General features: G+C 36.3%; 4 protein-coding genes across 5 annotated transcripts; all 4 read right to left on the bottom strand.

Moving 5' to 3' along the window:
- Positions 1–2172: 2172 nt before the first annotated feature.
- On the bottom strand, positions 2173–3522 carry LOC130665449 (uncharacterized). The gene is made up of 3 exons (XM_057465846.1): positions 3387–3522; positions 3144–3274; positions 2173–2947 (listed from the first exon to the last, which is right to left on the bottom strand). The coding sequence occupies exons 1-3, from the start codon at positions 3439–3441 to the stop codon at positions 2792–2794; spliced, it is 342 nt and encodes a 113-aa protein (XP_057321829.1). The 5' UTR covers positions 3442–3522; the 3' UTR covers positions 2173–2791.
- A 713-nt stretch (positions 3523–4235) lies between these two features.
- Positions 4236–5415, bottom strand: LOC130665447 (uncharacterized). Its single transcript, XM_057465844.1, has 3 exons — positions 5215–5415; positions 4703–4890; positions 4236–4493 (listed from the first exon to the last, which is right to left on the bottom strand). Exons 1-3 carry the CDS (start codon positions 5267–5269, stop codon positions 4236–4238), a joined length of 501 nt encoding a protein of 166 aa, XP_057321827.1. The 5' UTR covers positions 5270–5415.
- A 410-nt stretch (positions 5416–5825) lies between these two features.
- LOC130665448 (uncharacterized) lies at positions 5826–6922 on the bottom strand. The gene is made up of 3 exons (XM_057465845.1): positions 6497–6922; positions 6204–6391; positions 5826–6083 (listed from the first exon to the last, which is right to left on the bottom strand). Exons 1-3 carry the CDS (start codon positions 6549–6551, stop codon positions 5856–5858), a joined length of 471 nt encoding a protein of 156 aa, XP_057321828.1. The 5' UTR covers positions 6552–6922; the 3' UTR covers positions 5826–5855.
- A 1358-nt stretch (positions 6923–8280) lies between these two features.
- Positions 8281–16192, bottom strand: LOC130665446 (zonadhesin-like). 2 transcript variants are annotated; one of them, XM_057465841.1, is made up of 16 exons: positions 16125–16192; positions 15408–15586; positions 14914–15204; positions 14420–14710; positions 13927–14217; positions 13434–13724; positions 12939–13229; positions 12445–12735; positions 11951–12241; positions 11457–11747; positions 10963–11253; positions 10469–10759; positions 9975–10265; positions 9481–9771; positions 8987–9277; positions 8281–8789 (listed from the first exon to the last, which is right to left on the bottom strand). In XM_057465841.1, exons 1-16 carry the CDS (start codon positions 16174–16176, stop codon positions 8496–8498), a joined length of 4308 nt encoding a protein of 1435 aa, XP_057321824.1. In that variant the 5' UTR covers positions 16177–16192; the 3' UTR covers positions 8281–8495. The 2 variants fall into 2 exon arrangements, with proteins under 2 accessions (XP_057321824.1, XP_057321826.1); XM_057465843.1 differs by having other exon boundaries at positions 15426–15586.
- Positions 16193–21633: the final 5441 nt, after the last annotated feature.

Raw genomic sequence — 21633 nt, 5'->3', positions numbered from 1 at the left:
AATAATGGTAATTTTGAACTCGGCTTTTTTTTAAAAATGTCTATCTCCGAGTGTCAAGTCGCTGTCAATAGCACTGTTATACTTTCATTGCTTTATTTTAAAACCTACTCTATATTAAGGTGGGTCGTTGTGGAACTAAAATGAGCGCGTAGCATCCGTAACAGAGTCGCATAGGAGGAAAACATGGATTTTCCTCTTTCAATATTTATTTTAGCCATGTAAGTGACTGTAACTACAACAATGTTACTATACACAAAGTAGGGTTCAAATGGGTGGAAATGGGCACTGTAACGCTACTTCTCTTTCATTACATGAATACGAATCCGCGATGCTTTTTAATTCACGCTTTTTTTACTCGACACCCATTGAGATGTTTCGAAACTTCCAAACGCTAAAGAGTTAATATCAGAGTCTGGTAAACGTACATGAGTTGGGGGACAGAGGTCACGATGCTACCATGAAAAGATCAATTTATGATATGCACGTTAATTATTAATACTTACAAGTTTTGTTTGTTGGTTTCAAGCAGTGCGATTTTACCTGAAAATAAATTAAATTAGTTGTATTACACTAGTGATGATGTGTGATGAACATCTTGGAGGAACATGTTATATCATTACCGTTACGGTATTTAATATTCTATTCTTGTAAGAAAAAGTTATTCGCACAACCAATTTTGAATAAGTCAAGGACAATTTACAAAAAAAAATAGATTTTATCACTTTACCTGGTAGTCAACAGGCAGTGTTATGTTTTGCATCGCAGCGTAGCATCTGAAAAGTGGATAGTCCTGCAAAAACACGTGCCACTGGTGCTCGTGGAGTGTACTAAGTTTGGATTTATCAACTATGGTGTATGCCACCGGTCGACCATTATCTGAGAAAATAAATAAAATCATTTTAAGTATTAGGTGAGCGTGGGCCAAAATAACACCATCATATTTTTTTCATAAGTGTGTGTATATATGTGTTATTTTGAGCTCGGCTCTATTTGAAAAATATCTGTCTCTTTTCTGTTTCTATGAAAGAAATACAGAGAACGTAGTACCCTTGGTAGAAGCGTATTTTAGAAAAAACGATATATAAAAACGATTCCATCTACGACAGTTTCACTTTACACAAAGTCAGGTTTGAATAAGTGGAAAGACACACACTGTAACACTTTCACGCTGTACGCATACAAATCCACCTCGGTTTTTTGGTTCAAACTCTTACAACTTGACTCACACTGAGAAGTTCTGAATGTTTCCACTATTAAAGAGTATCTAAGTTAGGCGGGAATTCATTAGTTGTGGGCTAGAGGTAACGATGATATTAAAAAAACATTAACATAAGATATACACAGTAATTATTAATACTTACATGAAAAAATCACAGTTGGAAATAACGAAAACAAAATCAATATCGAATACATGTTCGCTCCGGTCAATGTCTGTCACTGCACTGAACCACTCCAGTTGAAATATTTTGAATCGAGTGTCAGCTTCCGCCACAACTGTGAGTCGATACAACTGGTGACTCAACGGTCGACTCAACTGTCAACTTAATGGTCAACTCAAATAAATAGCATCGCATTTTTTCGAGAACTCGTGAATAGGTGAGAGTGGGCTTAAATGAACCAAAAATCCGTCAATGACTTTTTTTAATCGTTATAAATAAGACAATTTTTTTACGACAAAATAGTAGCTTACAACGTGAAGTCAGCAGGTCTCATGATTAATAATTTTTAACTTCTCGCTAAGAAAATCGACGATTATCGAAAAATTAGGAAAGTATTGTTTTCACCCCGATTTGCGAAAATCGAAATTTCATCAGATGTCGACGTCTTGAGGTCCTAGGAAGTTATTCTGACTATTTTTAGAATGATATCCGAGTGTCTGTATGTATGTGTGTGTGTGTGTGTGTGTGTGTGTGTGTGTGTGTGTGTGTGTGTGTGTGTGTGTGTGTGTGTGTATGTGTGTGACCGGCTTATAACTTTTTAACTAATTAACCGATTTGGATGGTTAAGGCGGCGATCGAAAGAGCTTGTTGGCCATCAACTTTTCTGAAAATTTCAGATCATTTGATTAAGTAGATTCGATAATATTGGCGAATTACGGAAAAAAAATTTTTTTTTTTAGTTTTTTATTGATTTCTCAGAAACGACGAACGATTGACTTCAAAATCTAACCAGCTCTAGAACTCAATAAAACACGTCGATTGCCGCCTCAACCATCACAATTGGTTCAGTCGTTCGTGAGATATCGTGGGCAAAAGAAATTCCAACAAACGGTTTTTTTTCGAAAAGAATGGAATACAATAGTATTTTCGAGCTCGAAGAGCTCGAAAATGTACTCACAACAATGTTTTCGAGCTCAAGGAGCTCAAAAACAGCGGGAAGTTTTGGGGATGGCCCGCAGGGTCAACCGATAGACAGATTTTTTTTTTTTCGTAGTAGATACCTAGTGTTATCAATAATATTGTTATCAAAGTATAAATAAGTTCTTCTTGGTATGAGGATGAATTAGATTGATGCAAAAACCTCGAATATCATCTGTCTCTGTTGAATCCATGTGGGAGGAATCTTTGAAAGCAAAAGACAATAGGGGTGCTGCAGCCAGCGACCCTTGCGGCAGTTTCATCAACTACTGTATCCCTATTCTCGTGATTGACTATTAGCGTTTTCCTAATCCCAGAAGTGTTTTAGTACTAGACTAATTTGGAGTTTGAATGAGTGAGGGAAGAATAATAGGAATACGGTAACATGCAAAATGATCGTTTATTTTTTCGTTAGTATTTCATCAGTCCGTTAGTTAGTCCAATTTCCATTCATATGATACGTAGAAGGTGTCGATGATTGTTTCGGAGAACTCAAGGTCTGCAGATACGTTAGGACAATCTTCAACTTTGATGCAAGTATCCGAATCATCTCTAATGTACCCTTTTTTGCACCAGCACACTGTCGTAAACTGTAACAAAAAAAAAAACAAATAGCTATACAATAAAAGTAAAGACAAGGTAACATGGTGTTCCTTTAATTCCAAAACTTTAATCTCTGCTTGACTGTGACTCTTATCTGTTCCGGTTGGTTTTGTGTAATTTGGGATTTACCCAAACACAAAAACAGGAATTTTATTGTTTTTTAAGTATTGATGATATTTTTACCTTAGAGCAGAATGTTGGGTTGCGATCATCACAATGCTCTTCACACCCACGCCGCATGGAATCATAGACCTCGTTTTCATCACAAAAGCCAAGTTTCCAAGAGTCGCCGTTGATGGGTGACGTTTCAATCCCTTCAAAGAAGAAAAAGTCATATTAATACCTATTTAGCTAGCTTATATCTAGATCGTGGTGTTAAATTAAAATATTACACATGTTGGATACACATATGTTATTTATACTTACCAATAAAGGCGATGCAAGCGACGAATAGAATAAGTGCGAACTTTACTGAGGTCATGTTGCGTTTAGTATTTACTTCTTTCTCACGGTAAAGCTAATTCACGACTGTGAATTGGATTAATATTGCTACTGATTATATAGGGATTGATAATTGAATTTAATGACGTAGATAAATTACCCAAGCATTGTTTAATCCATCTGTATGCCTAAATATGAACTTTATTCCATCATAATTTCAATATTTTCATAATATTTTTCAGCGATTATCAGGCATACATTCCAATGCGGTTTTCCTGCTTATGGGGTTGCGTCAGAAATCGGATTTAAAATAATATATATTATTGGTTTCGAATGACGCACTAAAGTCCTGCATTCGCTACCTACTTTTGGTCTCTCTTAAAAGACAGATTGATTATTTCTCTGTACTGATCTTCTGAAGAAAGTTGCACTATATTTCTGGCACTAAAAAGTACATACATGCATGACTATAGGACTAGTTTTTTAGTGACACTATTAAGCAATGCTGACGCAAGATTTGTTTGTATGTGTAACATTATAGTGCTCGAAGTTAACTGAAATATTGTGTAAGAAATTAGTAACACATATCTTGCATAAGAATTGTGTACTTATTACTCCATATTTCTGATCCAGAAACTTGCGTCAGAATGTTGTAATTTTGAGCCCTAAAGATCATCAGTGTAATATTCGGCTGATGCAACGTAGATTTCTGTTATGCTCTATAAATTATTATTTACAGGTTTTTTTGTTAGACAGATTCTTCTGACGTTTTATCTCCAAAATACCAAATGATGGAAAATTAAACAAAATAATAATAGTTAATAAGCATTTAATCTATCTGACCATCCAATTTTTGGCAGATAACTGAGAACGAAAGAAATACACGATTGTATACATGATCGCGATGTATGACATAATGTACCCGACACCAACGATTGCATTGCAAATAATCAATACAATGCGTTTGCCCACTGGTTCACTTCTTGAGGAACTGGATCCATTGGACACTGGAACACAGTCTGAAGCTTTGATGCAAACGTTGGCCGAATTCCGCATGTAACCATCTAAGCATCCACAATCGGGCGAAGAAAGCTGAAAAACATAACAATTTATATAATGCGATCGACGAAAATGTTTACCGGATAACACGGAGTTTAATGTTTTACTCTTATCTTTTCCCGCTTTGTGGTTACATTAATAACAGAATTGTATTCGTTACTACGCAGCAATACAATTTTAATTCAGAGTTAATGATCAATAGGTCAATGCCTATACTAATTAAGGAAATTAAAGAGTTTTACCTTGTATTCGGACTCAGGCTTGTCGTCGTAGCAGCGAACTTCCACAGCTCGCAGGGTTTTATTTAAAACCGCATATTGTCCACACAGTAGATAGTTAATTTGCGAGATTGTCTGCAGTGGTGTTAATGTAGGGTCGACGTTATTCATCTCATTATTTCTACTTGGTCCAGTCGGTAGCGCTCCAGTACCTTGAGAGAAAATCAAAGTAACGTTGAATATTATCTACTTAGTTAAGAATCCAATATGAATATGAAGAAGTGGATTCATTCTTCACCATACCAGCGATGGAAGTTTTAATTCCTGTTCCGTTTAACAGAGGCAAGCATTTAAACTTTTAGGTACAGATGTGTTAAAAAACAGAATATGCACCACGAAGGAAAAAAGGACGTCCCAATTTGCGTGTTTGCCGCTCTCTCCTTCGCGTCAGGTAGGCAATTACGCACCTGGGTTGGAATGTCCTTTCTTCCTTGGTATGTAATTTACTATTACGCACATGGTCTATTTATACTTACATATGACGACATTAGTAGCCAATAATAAAAACAATTTATTTCCGTTTAAGAACATGTTGTGGTGAGCTTGACGTCGACGCAGAGGAGCGAATGAATGTTACTAGGGCACACCCGGCCATGCGGGGATTGTGTATCGTGACGTTCATGACTCACACGCTAATCATTACGCGTTAGTATTGAAGTCTCGTTCTAGGGGTTACCTGTTTAATGTGCAAGTGAGTTAACTACTAGCAAATTTAATATGAAAGAAGAATTCAATGCAATGCTGAAACGCTTTAACCATTTTCTGCTGGCGTTATGATTTACTGGAACATCGATATGATATACTCGTGACCAAGGGACCATTGTTATATGCAGTCGACAATAATTATGGACTTTGAGATCCATAAGATTCTTAGTGTGTGTGTGTGTGTTTGGGTGGGTGTTTTCCATAAACGATTTTGTTGATTGGGCAGGCTTTTAATCGTTAAAAATAAACGTAGAACTCTTTTATTCTGTCCACTGATTTCTTGACAGTGGACCTTCTATTTGGAGATTTGAGATCCCCCGAATTCTTATCTCTAGAATACCCAATAAAGGAAAATTAAACAAATTAATAATAGATACCGATTATTTATTATTTTTCATCATATATTTTCTTTTCAAGACAAAAGAGCTTTGCTATACCATAAATAATAGTTGCGACAAGCAGAAAAAATATGTGAAAAATTATTAATGACCAAAAAAAAGTCTACATAGGCCGGGTCCTCATCTTCTGATGCTGCAAAATTGAATCCACTGATATAGGGACCGCAATCTGCCGCTTTGATGCAAATGTTCGCTGAATTCCTCATGTAACCATCGATACATGCGCACTCCGGTAGAAAATTCTGAAAAATATAACGATTTGGAATAAATGAATAATGAAAATATTGAATGATCTCCACGAGGAGAGATATTCTATCACATTTTAATCTGGTTCGTGATTTTAATTGTTATTAATATTTTACCTTGTATTTAAACGGTGGCATGTCATCATAACAGCGAACTTCAGGAGCTCGCATTGTTCTGTTGAGAACTGCATGTTCTCCACACAGCACATAGTTTAATTTAGAATCTATCTGCAGTGCTACCGATGTGAGATCCAGTTGATTCGTCTCTCTACTTCTACTAGATTCAGTTGGTATTGCTCCAATACCTGAAAAACAAAACAAAGGAGATGTTAATTATTATGTCCTAAGTTAAGACCCCAATCAAAATATAAAAACAATTAGTTTATTAAGCACACATTCGTAATACTTACGTGGGGTACTATAAATAGCTAATAATAAAATCAACAGAATCCTGTTTAACAACATTTTGCAGTATGCTTATGGTCAACACTGAGCAGTGAATGCATGGTACTAACGCACAGCTTATTAATATAGGGATTCGATTGTGTGACGTCAATAACGCATACAACCATACTTTCATAGTGTAAGTAACGTGAACATCGGCTAATATGGTTTTTAGTTTTCGATACTCGATCCTTTATTTAGGCATTCATTGTGCGCAGATCCATGTGCGGTTATCCTGTTATTCATTTTGCGCTGTAGGTTTAATCGATAACGAAACCTACCTGTGGTTTGGAATGACGTCGAACGAACCAGCTTATCTTGCCTACTTGCGTCCTCATTAAAGCTACACAAAAATAGTCACTATGTTCTGCATATTTTTGAAAACTTGAAGACTATACTTCTCGCCCTGAAAACCGAAAAATTCAATACATTTTTCGTGAAACTTGTTACATCGATACATTATTTTGTAAGAGACTTACAATTTTTAGAGACAATACGAATTCGCACACAAAGTAACCCCTTAGAAGTTGAATCTGGAACCCTACTCCCTGGTCCAGAAGGTCATTTTGAAACGAGAGTGAGTGCATAACATCCATGGCAGGGGCTTATTCTGAAAAAGGTAGATTTTGTTCTGCCAGTATTCAAATTAGCCATGTAGAGAATACGTACTACGGGAATATTTCAATACACAAAGTAGGGTTGAAATGTGTGGGAAGGGACACACATTCACACTACTGTCTGAACAATCATGTTTGAATTCCTCAACACCGAAATTTTCTACTTGACACACATTACTAGTACGAAATAGTTGGCAATGTATGAAGATTCCATCCATGATTTGGCCAGCTCTACTAGTAGTGATTGCCACTATGAAATTTTCAACATGACAATCCGGGCATCATAAAACAACTCTGAAAGATTTCAAATTACCAGAGAATATGAGTGTTCAGTAAAAAAAGATTGACACTTACCGATGTAACCCGTTAGCATTTGGGAGTTTCAAAACATTTTGTTGAGTGTCGAGTGTAGAGACCATAAATCAAAAAGATACGTAGTTTCGCATGCAGGCAATGTGAGAGTAGTACTGTTACTGTGTATTATTTTCCAATCATTTCAACTCTACCTTGTATATGGAAACATTGCGTGAGTCACAGTTGTTTATATGACCCTGTTCGAAAGAGCCAAACCCTTTTTTTTTTCCTCGAATACGGCGATGTCACAGGTGCTACATACCCACCCTAGTTTCATATCGACTTTCAATCGTTAAATAGTTAAGAAAAGAACTTGATGATAATCTAGTTCCCAGACACTAGGATTCTAGTAAAACTTAAGTTTGACTTGAACATGAATTAGATAGATTCCTCTGCATTTACGAGAATCATTCCATGGATCATGATAAGAGAAATCTATGTAGGATCACACTAAATCAAGATTATCTTAATGGATTACCCTAAAAATAGTTGATATTTCTCAGAATCGATGCTCAAAGAAAATCTTAGTTACTAGGACAGCACTATTAAAAGAAAAGGGAGAAGATGATGATAAACTCTTTTCAAATAATGTCTAGATGTTTATTGAGTAAATTTATTTATTAAAATGAACATAAGTTGATATTAATATGTAAAATGCAATTAAACATTCATTCATTTTTTGTTTTCATTATTTATTATCTGTTTATGATCTTATATAAATCAAAATCGGACTAAAAACAATAGACACGATAAGTCTAATTTTGATCTAGATTAAAACAAAAACTCACCAAAAATTATTGAAAATAAGTCTGAAAATGGTCTAAATAATGAATAGTAAGGGCAAAACTAGATTAAATTTTACATATTTATTAAATATAAAGAAAAAATAAAATTGAATAAAAATAACTTAGAATTATTAGTTAATTTAAACCAGATCAAATGTTTTGACCCGGGTTGTTCCGTTAACCTACTGTACTTTCTATTTAGTCTCAAATTAATTTACAGCCGAAAGGTTTTCAGTTTTTCCACACGCGGAATCAAGAACATCTTCAACAATTCTTAGGCTGAATTGTCGAATAGGTGCGGCTATGTCCAAGGAGATATGTAAAGCTGGAAAATTTGAATCTGATTTCCGAACAGTTTCCAACCGTTTTGAAAAATCGTTGTCGCCACTGGATGTCACAGTTCCTGATTTCAGTTCTTCATCCTTCGGGCAATCTTCAATTTTCACACAATTCTGTGATGGATCCCGTATGTAACCCTTGTTGCACCAACAGAAATTCTGGTACTGTAACAAAAAAAAAAAAATTATAAAATAAAAGTAACGTAAGACTACCATAGGTGACGCATATAGAGTAAAGATAATAGACCTTATGTTTATCTAATTTTTAATGCTTTGATCTCCATGGATTTGTTTTTGGAAATTGCTTGAGATAAACGTACGCAAACCTGATCAGTCACAATAGCAATAAAAAAACGTTTTACCCCGAAGCAAACTCTTGCAGGGCCACCCTGGCAGTACTCTTCACAATGTTCACGCGTGTCGTCGTAATGTTCATTTTCGCTGCATACACCATGTGTGTGGGATGAACCGCTGGAATCCGCGTCTTCTGTCGCGTCTGTTTTTACGTTGCTAACCATTGAGAAAACGTTGTCGCCACTGGATGTCACAGTTCCTGATTTCAGTTCTTCATCCTTCGGGCAATCTTCAATTTTCACACAATTCTGTGATGGATCCCGTATGTAACCCTTGTTGCACCAACAGAAATTCTGGTCCTGTAACAAAAAAAAAAAAAAAAAAATTATAAAATGAAAGTAACGTAAGACTACCATAGGTGACGCATATAGAGTAAAGATAATAGACCTTATGTTTATCTAATTTTTAATGCTTTGATCTCCATGGATTTGTTTTTGGAAATTGCTTGAGATAAACGTACACAAACCTGATCAGTCACAATAGCAATAAAAAAACATTTTACCCCGAAGCAAACTCTTGCAGGGCCACCCTGGCAGTACTCTTCACAATGTTCACGCGTGTCGTCGTAATGTTCATTTTCGCTGCATACACCATGTGTGTGGGATGAACGGCTGGAATCCGCGTCTTCTGTCGCTGCTTTTTTTACGTTGCTAACCATTGAGAAAACGTTGTCGCCACTGGATGTCACAGTTCCTGATTTCAGTTCTTCATCCTTCGGGCAATCTTCAATTTTCACACAATTCTGTGATGGATCCCGTATGTAACCCTTGTTGCACCAACAGAAATTCTGGTCCTGTAACAAAAAAAAAAAAAAAAAAATTATAAAATGAAAGTAACGTAAGACTACCATAGGTGACGCATATAGAGTAAAGATAATAGACCTTATGTTTATCTAATTTTTAATGCTTTGATCTCCATGGATTTGTTTTTGGAAATTGCTTGAGATAAACGTACACAAACCTGATCAGTCACAATAGCAATAAAAAAACATTTTACCCCGAAGCAAACTCTTGCAGGGCCACCCTGGCAGTACTCTTCACAATGTTCACGCGTGTCGTCGTAATGTTCATTTTCGCTGCATACACCATGTGTGTGGGATGAACCGCTGGAATCCGCGTCTTCTGTCGCTGCTTTTTTTACGTTGCTAACCATTGAGAAAACGTTGTCGCCACTGGATGTCACAGTTCCTGATTTCAGTTCTTCATCCTTCGGGCAATCTTCAATTTTCACACAATTCTGTGATGGATCCCGTATGTAACCCTTGTTGCACCAACAGAAATTCTGGTCCTGTAACAAAAAAAAAAAAAAAAAAATTATAAAATGAAAGTAACGTAAGACTACCATAGGTGACGCATATAGAGTAAAGATAATAGACCTTATGTTTATCTAATTTTTAATGCTTTGATCTCCATGGATTTGTTTTTGGAAATTGCTTGAGATAAACGTACACAAACCTGATCAGTCACAATAGCAATAAAAAAACATTTTACCCCGAAGCAAACTCTTGCAGGGCCACCCTGGCAGTACTCTTCACAATGTTCACGCGTGTCGTCGTAATGTTCATTTTCGCTGCATACACCATGTGTGTGGGATGAACCGCTGGAATCCGCGTCTTCTGTCGCTGCTTTTTTTACGTTGGTAACCATTGAGAAAACGTTGTCGCCACTGGATGTCACAGTTCCTGATTTCAGTTCTTCATCCTTCGGGCAATCTTCAATTTTCACACAATTCTGTGATGGATCCCGTATGTAACCCTTGTTGCACCAACAGAAATTCTGGTCCTGTAACAAAAAAAAAAAAAAAAAAATTATAAAATGAAAGTAACGTAAGACTACCATAGGTGACGCATATAGAGTAAAGATAATAGACCTTATGTTTATCTAATTTTTAATGCTTTGATCTCCATGGATTTGTTTTTGGAAATTGCTTGAGATAAACGTACACAAACCTGATCAGTCACAATAGCAATAAAAAAACATTTTACCCCGAAGCAAACTCTTGCAGGGCCACCCTGGCAGTACTCTTCACAATGTTCACGCGTGTCGTCGTAATGTTCATTTTCGCTGCATACACCATGTGTGTGGGATGAACCGCTGGAATCCGCGTCTTCTGTCGCTGCTTTTTTTACGTTGCTAACCATTGAGAAAACGTTGTCGCCACTGGATGTCATAGTTCCTGATTTCAGTTCTTCATCCTTCGGGCAATCTTCAATTTTCACACAATTCTGTGATGGATCCCGTATGTAACCCTTGTTGCACCAACAGAAATTCTGGTCCTGTAACAAAAAAAAAAAAAAAAAAATTATAAAATGAAAGTAACGTAAGACTACCATAGGTGACGCATATAGAGTAAAGATAATAGACCTTATGTTTATCTAATTTTTAATGCTTTGATCTCCATGGATTTGTTTTTGGAAATTGCTTGAGATAAACGTACACAAACCTGATCAGTCACAATAGCAATAAAAAAACATTTTACCCCGAAGCAAACTCTTGCAGGGCCACCCTGGCAGTACTCTTCACAATGTTCACGCGTGTCGTCGTAATGTTCATTTTCGCTGCATACACCATGTGTGTGGGATGAACCGCTGGAATCCGCGTCTTCTGTCGCTGCTTTTTTTACGTTGGTAACCATTGAGAAAACGTTGTCGCCACTGGATGTCACAGTTCCTGATTTCAGTTCTTCATCCTTCGGGCAATCTTCAATTTTCACACAATTCTGTGATGGATCCCGTATGTAACCCTTGTTGCACCAACAGAAATTCTGGTCCTGTAACAAAAAAAAAAAAAAAAAAATTATAAAATGAAAGTAACGTAAGACTACCATAGGTGACGCATATAGAGTAAAGATAATAGACCTTATGTTTATCTAATTTTTAATGCTTTGATCTCCATGGATTTGTTTTTGGAAATTGCTTGAGATAAACGTACACAAACCTGATCAGTCACAATAGCAATAAAAAAACATTTTACCCCGAAGCAAACTCTTGCAGGGCCACCCTGGCAGTACTCTTCACAATGTTCACGCGTGTCGTCGTAATGTTCATTTTCGCTGCATACACCATGTGTGTGGGATGAACCGCTGGAATCCGCGTCTTCTGTCGCTGCTTTTTTTACGTTGCTAACCATTGAGAAAACGTTGTCGCCACTGGATGTCATAGTTCCTGATTTCAGTTTTTCATCCTTCGGGCAATCTTCAATTTTCATACAATTCCATGATGAATCCCGTATGTAACCCTTGTTGCACCAACAGAAATTCTGGACCTGTAACAAAAAAAAAAAAACAAAAATTATAAAATGAAAGTAACGTAAGACTACCATAGGTGACGCATATGGAGTTAAGATAGTAGACCTTATGTTTATCTAATTTTTCATACTTTGATCTCTGTGGATTTGTTTTCGGAAATTACTTGAGATAAACGTACGCAAACCTGATCAGTCACAATAGCAATAAAAAAATATTTTACCCCCGAGCAAACTCTTACAGGGCCACCCTGGCAGTGCTCTTCACAATCTTCACGCGTGTTGTTGTAATGTTCATTTTCGCTGCATACACCATGTGTGTGGGATGAACCGCTGGAATCCGCGTCTTCTGTCGCTGCTTTTTTTACGTTGCTAACCATTGAGAAAACGTTGTCGCCACTGGAGGTCATAGTTCCTGATTTCAGTTTTTCATCCTTCGGGCAATCTTCAATTTTCATACAATTCCATGATGAATCCCGTATGTAACCCTTGTTGCACCAACAGAAATTCTGGACCTGTAACAAAAAAAAAAAAAAAAAAATTATAAAATGAAAGTAACGTAAGACTACCATAGGTGACGCATATGGAGTTAAGATAGTAGACCTTATGTTTATCTAATTTTTCATACTTTGATCTCTGTGGATTTGTTTTCGGAAATTACTTGAGATAAACGTACGCAAACCTGACCAGTCACAATAGCAATAAAAAAATATTTTACCCCCGAGCAAACTCTTACAGGGCCACCCTGGCAGTGCTCTTCACAATCTTCACGCGTGTTGTTGTAATGTTCATTTTCGCTGCATACACCATGTGTGTGGGATGAACCGCTGGAATCCGCGTCTTCTGTCGCTGCTTTTTTTACGTTGCTAACCATTGAGAAAACGTTGTCGCCACTGGATGTCATAGTTCCTGATTTCAGTTTTTCATCCTTCGGGCAATCTTCAATTTTCATACAATTCCATGATGAATCCCGTATGTAACCCTTGTTGCACCAACAGAAATTCTGGACCTGTAACAAAAAAAAAAAAAACAAAAATTATAAAATGAAAGTAACGTAAGACTACCATAGGTGACGCATATGGAGTTAAGATAGTAGACCTTATGTTTATCTAATTTTTCATACTTTGATCTCTGTGGATTTGTTTTCGGAAATTACTTGAGATAAACGTACGCAAACCTGATCAGTCACAATAGCAATAAAAAAATATTTTACCCCCGAGCAAACTCTTACAGGGCCACCCTGGCAGTGCTCTTCACAATCTTCACGCGTGTTGTTGTAATGTTCATTTTCGCTGCATACACCATGTGTGTGGGATGAACCGCTGGAATCCGCGTCTTCTGTCGCTGCTTTTTTTACGTTGCTAACCATTGAGAAAACGTTGTCGCCACTGGATGTCATAGTTCCTGATTTCAGTTTTTCATCCTTCGGGCAATCTTCAATTTTCATACAATTCCATGATGAATCCCGTATGTAACCCTTGTTGCACCAACAGAAATTCTGGACCTGTAACAAAAAAAAAAAAAAAAAATTATAAAATGAAAGTAACGTAAGACTACCATAGGTGACGCATATGGAGTTAAGATAGTAGACCTTATGTTTATCTAATTTTTCATACTTTGATCTCTGTGGATTTGTTTTCGGAAATTACTTGAGATAAACGTACGCAAACCTGACCAGTCACAATAGCAATAAAAAAATATTTTACCCCCGAGCAAACTCTTACAGGGCCACCCTGGCAGTGCTCTTCACAATCTTCACGCGTGTTGTTGTAATGTTCATTTTCGCTGCATACACCATGTGTGTGGGATGAACCGCTGGAATCCGCGTCTTCTGTCGCTGCTTTTTTTACGTTGCTAACCATTGAGAAAACGTTGTCGCCACTGGATGTCATAGTTCCTGATTTCAGTTTTTCATCCTTCGGGCAATCTTCAATTTTCATACAATTCCATGATGAATCCCGTATGTAACCCTTGTTGCACCAACAGAAATTCTGGACCTGTAACAAAAAAAAAAAAAAAAAATTATAAAATGAAAGTAACGTAAGACTACCATAGGTGACGCATATGGAGTTAAGATAGTAGACCTTATGTTTATCTAATTTTTCATACTTTGATCTCTGTGGATTTGTTTTCGGAAATTACTTGAGATAAACGTACGCAAACCTGACCAGTCACAATAGCAATAAAAAAATATTTTACCCCCGAGCAAACTCTTACAGGGCCACCCTGGCAGTGCTCTTCACAATCTTCACGCGTGTTGTTGTAATGTTCATTTTCGCTGCATACACCATGTGTGTGGGATGAACCGCTGGAATCCGCGTCTTCTGTCGCTGCTTTTTTTACGTTGCTAACCATTGAGAAAACGTTGTCGCCACTGGATGTCATAGTTCCTGATTTCAGTTTTTCATCCTTCGGGCAATCTTCAATTTTCATACAATTCCATGATGAATCCCGTATGTAACCCTTGTTGCACCAACAGAAATTCTGGACCTGTAACAAAAAAAAAAAAACAAAAATTATAAAATGAAAGTAACGTAAGACTACCATAGGTGACGCATATGGAGTTAAGATAGTAGACCTTATGTTTATCTAATTTTTCATACTTTGATCTCTGTGGATTTGTTTTCGGAAATTACTTGAGATAAACGTACGCAAACCTGATCAGTCACAATAGCAATAAAAAAATATTTTACCCCCGAGCAAACTCTTACAGGGCCACCCTGGCAGTGCTCTTCACAATCTTCACGCGTGTTGTTGTAATGTTCATTTTCGCTGCATACACCATGTGTGTGGGATGAACCGCTGGAATCCGCGTCTTCTGTCGCTGCTTTTTTTACGTTGCTAACCATTGAGAAAACGTTGTCGCCACTGGATGTCATAGTTCCTGATTTCAGTTTTTCATCCTTCGGGCAATCTTCAATTTTCATACAATTCCATGATGAATCCCGTATGTAACCCTTGTTGCACCAACAGAAATTCTGGACCTGTAACAAAAAAAAAAAAACAAAAATTATAAAATGAAAGTAACGTAAGACTACCATAGGTGACGCATATGGAGTTAAGATAGTAGACCTTATGTTTATCTAATTTTTCATACTTTGATCTCTGTGGATTTGTTTTCGGAAATTACTTGAGATAAACGTACGCAAACCTGATCAGTCACAATAGCAATAAAAAAATATTTTACCCCCGAGCAAACTCTTACAGGGCCACCCTGGCAGTGCTCTTCACAATCTTCACGCGTGTTGTTGTAATGTTCATTTTCGCTGCATACACTATCTGTGTGGCTTTGACCGACGGAATCCGCGTCCTCTGTCGCTACTTCTTGTACCCTGTCACTATCCTTGGTAGGCATTGCTTCAACCCCTTGAGAAAAAAAAATAAAAATAGTTTGAGTGCTCATCTCCATGGCTATAGTGTAAGTAGATACTAAAGGCATATAACCAGTACATATCTTCGAACTCAAGTACTGGCCCGGCTCACGTTCGAATCTCACAGAGAGCAAGCGAATTATTTTTCACAAGTTGATACAATGCATTGACCTGTGGGAATTGTTCCATATTGCCAACAGTCTGCCACCTGCCTGCAATCTTGGGAAACAGATATGGGAACAGATAGCTAATAATGATGTTTATGGAATAAAAAAAAAGAAAAAAAAATGAGCAGGAAACATAGTCCGAAAAAATTTAGAGTAGATTGTTAGAAATTTATATAAAATATTTACTCAAAAAAAATAGGGACTTTAAATTGCTTGCAACGTAACCTAAAGACTATGTATTGTAAAATATGTAAAGAATAAACACTGTAGAAAACGAAAGTTATGCAGTTAAGATTGCATTAATTAAAATTTAAACTATTTTTTTTTACTAAAGACATATTTATTAAGCACATTATCTATACTTACATGCCAAGCCAATGACAGCAACAACTACAATCAGCACAATGTAGTTCGACATGATGCCAACACCGATGTGGATGCCACTCTGGACTAAATAAAGTCTGCGGGCTATTTATATGACCGTCTTATCAGTCTGTGTGTCATCATTGGCAATAACGCTATTGTTATATGGTGCATTTTGCCAGTATAACAGCTCATTTTTATTATAATTTTAGGTATGGTATTATATGTGTTAATAAATTGATAAGGAGACGAGGACGGGTTTTTCCATTGCTGGCGGCAAGGACTTTTAGTTTAAACAAAAATACATGTTACTAGTCACGTTTTAATATTTTGTCCGCTGAGTGTTACTATGTAGGCTAAAGACTCATAGCTTGAAGGATTGAAAACAAAAACAAAATAATAATTTAGCTGGTTTAATCATTAATTTTATACTTCTATCAGCTATGACTCCCCTCGCAGATTTGAATGACGGTGGAAACACGGTGGGTTTGTTCCATTTTGCCACTGTGATTACGCGGTGTATCCACCGTGATTGCATGGTGGCTTGACCACCGTGTATACACGGTGTTTCCACTGTGATCACGCGGTGGATACACCGTGGAATCACGGTGGTGAAATAGCACAAAGCCACTGTGGAATCACGGTGGATACACCACGTAATCACAGTGGGAACACCGTGTATACACAGTGGTCAAGCCACCGCGTAATCACGGTGGATACACCGCGTAATCACAGTGGTTACACTGTGTATACCCGGTGGTGAAATGGAACAAACCCACCGTGTAACCACAGTGGATCCACGATGATTACACTTCCACGGTGTTCCCACCGTTATTCAAATCTGCGAGGGTTGGTTATCAAAAATCCTGAAAACTATAACCTCTAGTATTGGATGAAGGATCGGAAAATATGTGTCTTTTGACATCATATTTTATTCTGAGTCGGTTAATAAAACATAGTTGGAAGCTGAAGATGTGAAATATGGCGTAGTTTAAATAATGTTTCGTAAAAAACCTAGCAGATTGATGAGGGGTAGAGTTGAATGGCGGGCGGGTTGCGGTTACATTGAGGTTATGACAAATGAGTGAAAAAAAATATTTTGAAAGCAATATCTTTATATAATCATAATTTATAGATAATGTTAGGTGTCAAGTTTAGGTTGGTAGTAGAATTTGCACTATTTGTCAAAGGAATCTGAAAAAGAGAACAACTTGAATTATAAAATTCCGATAATTGTATCGTGAACGTTGTGGTTATCCTGTTGCCCCAGAATGGAGTCGTGGGTAGTAAAAATAATATATTATTATCGGACCAAAAATAGTTTTCCTCTACCTAACTTGCGTATTGAGGTATTAAGTTTAATTTTCAGAGTAGGCAAAGTAAATGAACGAGAACAAAGCAACTGTATGAAAACATAGTTCAAAGAATGTGACATAGTACTTGTTTCTCCTATCTGGATAATCTGATCAAGATTTTTGTTCATTATTCAGAAAGCTATTAGATTCATTTATCGGTGAATTTTACGTTCACTCCAAATAAGTTTGATGAATAGTCATCTTATTTTTATTGTGATAAGTTATATATCTGACGTATTACCATTGCATTATTTACTGCAGATTTTTTATAATGTAATTAGGATGTCTCTCATGGTTTCCATTTGTGGTTTGATTGCCTTTCAGTAGAATGTTGAGTTGATAAAAATAAGTTTCCATATCAGACTTGATCTATCCACTCATCTTATTATTAGTTTTTAAAAATATTCATCCTTTTAATAGTAGCAAAAAGGGAGGGAGTATATATATATATATATATATATATATATACTCTCCTGTAATATAACTAATGATAAGAATAAAACTACAAAAAATTATGGTTTCATTATTGTTTCCGGTGCTGCGCATTTTCAAAACGGCAATATCGATCCCTATGGAAACATCGTTTAATTGATAATTTTAAAAGCTATTAGAATAACACATAAATAACAAAGCAACACTAGTTAAATCATTTCACTAGACCTAATAAACTCGCGACTATGAATCAATCGAAACGTCAATCGACTCTTTACAAAGATTACTAAACACTTCTATTCACACTCGGCATTGTTATATGTGCACCTCCTTACATATCGGTTGATATTCAACTACAACAAATAGGAAATAATTAACACAATTCATCAGGTGGTTTATAACGGTGCGCATTAGTCAAAAACAAGTAATACGAAAAAAAAATTTTTTTGATCGTTATTGCAGCATATGGTAGAGGTGAACAATTAGTCAGAAAAAATTGGGACATCTGAATCTAATAAAAATATCATTTTGGAATTATAAAAGGATATTCGAGCTATAAATTCTACTGGTTTAGTCGATTTACGCGGAAAGTAGGTTTTTTTTAAATCAATGAACGTTACTTTTAAGCTTATAGCTGTTAATTGCACGTTCACTAGAACTTTAATTTACTCGGCCTGAAAGAAGGCTATGATATCAACCACCAAAGGAAAGTAATAATACCATTTCCGTCTTAACCAAACGGCGATATAACTTTTTATTAGTTCTATATGGTTTGGTTTTTTGTGTGTCATCAAAAATGATATTATACACAAAGTAGGATTAAAATTAGTAGAAAGGTGCACACTGTAAAACCACTACTCTTACATTGCACCTATTTATTGTAGTAAATGTTGGATCTAAACAATCACACAGTGAATTTTTTATGATCGTTTCCTACAAGAAATAAAACATAATGACATTAAAAGAGCGTTCCACTCTGATCTGCTATACTATTCCAATTACCGATCATTACTTTTCGGTTAAAGATTGTTGCGGTTGACCTTATGAAAAGAATTGAAAACTTAACAATCTTATTTCTAAGAGCAGTGAGCGAAGCTGAGCTGAGATTGTCATGGAATTTAAAGCTTTTGATTAGTTACCTGGCTTAAGTGCCGAAGTTCTGCTAGATGTTGGAATTAACTTTCGCATGCGGGAGTAGGACTTAAGTGTCACGTTTGAAATTCATTTCACCTACTTTAAACTGTTGACTCAGACTAGTGTTCTCATAATACCTATGTCCTGGCAGGACGTTGATAGCGGGCCATATCAGTTCCCGGCATGGTTTGTTGATGTGGTTCGGAATTTCCGGAACCATGATTTGCTGTTTTGACTTTCGGCATGAGAAATGAGTCACATAAATAGTGATAAGAGTAAATTTAGTTGACATAATTTCTAGCACTTTTGTTTAGGCATTATTACTCAGTAAGCTGGTTGCCGATCTTATAAGAAGGACTCTTGATTTAACCCTACTTTGTGTACAGCAATAGTTTCGTAGTTAGAATCGTTTGCATGACTAAGACGAATATTGGAAGAAAAAAATCCTATTTTTTTAACATAATTCGCCCCTGCCGGGGTTCTACGGGCTCATTCTAGGTTCACAACGACCCGCCTGATTATGGAGTGGGGTTTCAAGGTGAATCGTTAAACGGTTAAGGACTTGATAAAACTTGAGATTTGAATCCCCAGCTAATAGGATTTTAGTTGGACTTAAGTTTGACTTCAAAATGTGTCAGAACGATTCCTCTTCATGCATAGGGATCATTCAACGGATAATGATAGAAAAAAACTATGTGGGATTGTATTTTGCTAGATTCTCACATACCTCTGTAAGAAGTATGTTTTGTAAAACTAGCAATTGGTTTCATCATCAAGTTTATACTTCTGTCAGCTATCATTCGAAAGTCATCAAAAATTTGAATAGCTATCACTTCCAATATCAAATGAATGATCGCCAAATATGTTTCTTTGGACATCAGTTTTCATTCTAGGGCGGTTGATGCAACATAGTTGGGTACTAAAGATGTGAAGTATGACATAAGGTGAAAAATGTCTCGTCAATAACCTAGCAGATTGATGAAAGGTGGAGTTGAATGGGGTCTGGGTTGCGTTTCCGTGGATGTTATGAAGAATCCATCCATAGTCTGTTTCCATGAAATGTAGGTATTTTCCGAATTATATACGTTACTTCTAAACTGATAGTTTTTTAGTGTACTTGCAATAGGACTATCATTTACTCGGCCTGGAAGCGGTCAATGTTATCAACCGCGAGTGATAAGTAATAATATCATGTCCGGCCTGACTGGACCGCAATATGACCTCTTATCAGTTCCATATGTTTAGATTTTGTGTTTGTCACCAATAACGATTAACTACTGGTTGGTTAGATAGACACCAATTGTAGCTCATTGTAAGCAGCGTATGATTGTAATTACTTTTACCATGTCTCTAAAGATGATCTGGAATATACTTACCTATCTGCAGATCAGATGGCTCTTCTTATGACTATTTCTTAAAAAAAATCAGCATGTGTTTGGTCTGTCTTATAAAGTGATTGGGACTAAATTCACGAATTAAATCAGAGCATTCGCTGACAGAGGTACTGAAAAGTTGTGAGTTAAGGTTGAACAGCCCATAAAAAAAAAGACTTCAAAACCATTTTCTTAGAAAAAATATTTATTAAGTCATAACTTATCGACAAAACTTAGACTAGGTACATATTACAATTATGATATTTTATACATTAATAGTTCTTATAGCTAAAACAGTTTTACGTCGTACAGGTATTAAAATAATTAAACTAGCAACGAATACATATGTAGGGGAGCTTGGGGCACGAAGGTCCCCTTAAGCCGGTTTTTTTTTTTTGTGGCTTTTAACCATCAAATTCGTTTATTTTCCGTCTGTTTGGGAAAAATCAGTCATAATTGTACAAAAAATCGAAAAAACAATTTTCTTTATTTCCCGTCAAGTTATGACCTCTATCGTGTTTTTATCATATTTTCGGTCAATATGTGATATGAAGGGTAAAATGGACCACTAAAAAAAAAAAATTGCAACGAAAAAATTAACTTGACGAAAAATAAAAAAAATATTTTTACCTAATTTTTGAGGGGGGCCTTCGTGCCCTAGACTCCCCAATATATTTTTTTATTGTGTATTTCACTATGTATATAGGCCTTGCCTGTCACATGGTATACATTTTTACTGAGTTCATTGATTTCTAATAACCATTTTTTTGGGCGGGTGTGGACCGATTTCTGCCTGCTGTACTGCATTATCACAGGATGCCCCACACCTCACTTTAAGTGAGAGTGTAGTGGCAGGGGGGAACCACAGAATAACCCACGTCAGTACATTCGATACAGGCAAAGCTCATATGAAAAACAGTCCTTACATCTAAAACTGGTCCTGACTTACAAACGGAACTAATTCAAATATATTAAGAAGTGACAAGTGCTTTTGTCTAAAAAATTAGTTGCAGTTGTTTACAAACTCTTATGGCATTAACTACATAATACGGTAAAAACGATTTTCTAGAGTTTATAATCAGAGCTTATATTTAGTATGCGGATTATTCACAAAGTAGTGGTATCATCCTTGTCGAAAATGATTACTTTATTTAATTTTTGAATAGATCTGTTGTTGTGGCAATATTTACGCCGGTAATAATCGTACATAATTAGCAT

Source organism: Microplitis mediator, chromosome 3 (assembly GCF_029852145.1).
Source record: "Microplitis mediator isolate UGA2020A chromosome 3, iyMicMedi2.1, whole genome shotgun sequence".
NCBI lineage: Eukaryota > Metazoa > Arthropoda > Insecta > Hymenoptera > Braconidae > Microplitis > Microplitis mediator.
The sequence above is the reverse complement of the archived record's forward strand: the minus strand, read 5'-3'. Positions and strand labels throughout refer to the sequence as shown.

What these genes read in the sequence shown, in the direction of transcription:
- LOC130665449 (XM_057465846.1), bottom strand. Translation starts at nt 3,441, where the DNA reads ATGACCTCAGTAAAGTTCGCACTTATTCTATTCGTCGCTTGCATCGCC. An exon ending in CGCTTGCATCGCCTTTATTG is followed by an intron (nt 3,275 to 3,386) that starts GTAAGTATAAAT and finishes TCTTCTTTGAAG; the next exon opens with GGATTGAAACGTCACCCATC. An exon ending in ACCCAACATTCTGCTCTAAG is followed by an intron (nt 2,948 to 3,143) that starts GTAAAAATATCA and finishes TTTTTGTTACAG; the next exon opens with TTTACGACAGTGTGCTGGTG.
- LOC130665447 (XM_057465844.1), bottom strand. Translation starts at nt 5,269, where the DNA reads ATGTTCTTAAACGGAAATAAATTGTTTTTATTATTGGCTACTAATGTC. An exon ending in GGCTACTAATGTCGTCATAT is followed by an intron (nt 4,891 to 5,214) that starts GTAAGTATAAAT and finishes TTTTCTCTCAAG; the next exon opens with GTACTGGAGCGCTACCGACT. An exon ending in AGCCTGAGTCCGAATACAAG is followed by an intron (nt 4,494 to 4,702) that starts GTAAAACTCTTT and finishes TATGTTTTTCAG; the next exon opens with CTTTCTTCGCCCGATTGTGG.
- LOC130665448 (XM_057465845.1), bottom strand. Translation starts at nt 6,551, where the DNA reads ATGTTGTTAAACAGGATTCTGTTGATTTTATTATTAGCTATTTATAGT. An exon ending in AGCTATTTATAGTACCCCAC is followed by an intron (nt 6,392 to 6,496) that starts GTAAGTATTACG and finishes TTTGTTTTTCAG; the next exon opens with GTATTGGAGCAATACCAACT. An exon ending in TGCCACCGTTTAAATACAAG is followed by an intron (nt 6,084 to 6,203) that starts GTAAAATATTAA and finishes TATATTTTTCAG; the next exon opens with AATTTTCTACCGGAGTGCGC.
- LOC130665446 (XM_057465841.1), bottom strand. Translation starts at nt 16,176, where the DNA reads ATGTCGAACTACATTGTGCTGATTGTAGTTGTTGCTGTCATTGGCTTG. An exon ending in CTGTAAGAGTTTGCTCGGGG is followed by an intron (nt 14,711 to 14,913) that starts GTAAAATATTTT and finishes TTTTTGTTACAG; the next exon opens with GTCCAGAATTTCTGTTGGTG. An exon ending in CTGTAAGAGTTTGCTCGGGG is followed by an intron (nt 13,725 to 13,926) that starts GTAAAATATTTT and finishes TTTTTGTTACAG; the next exon opens with GTCCAGAATTTCTGTTGGTG.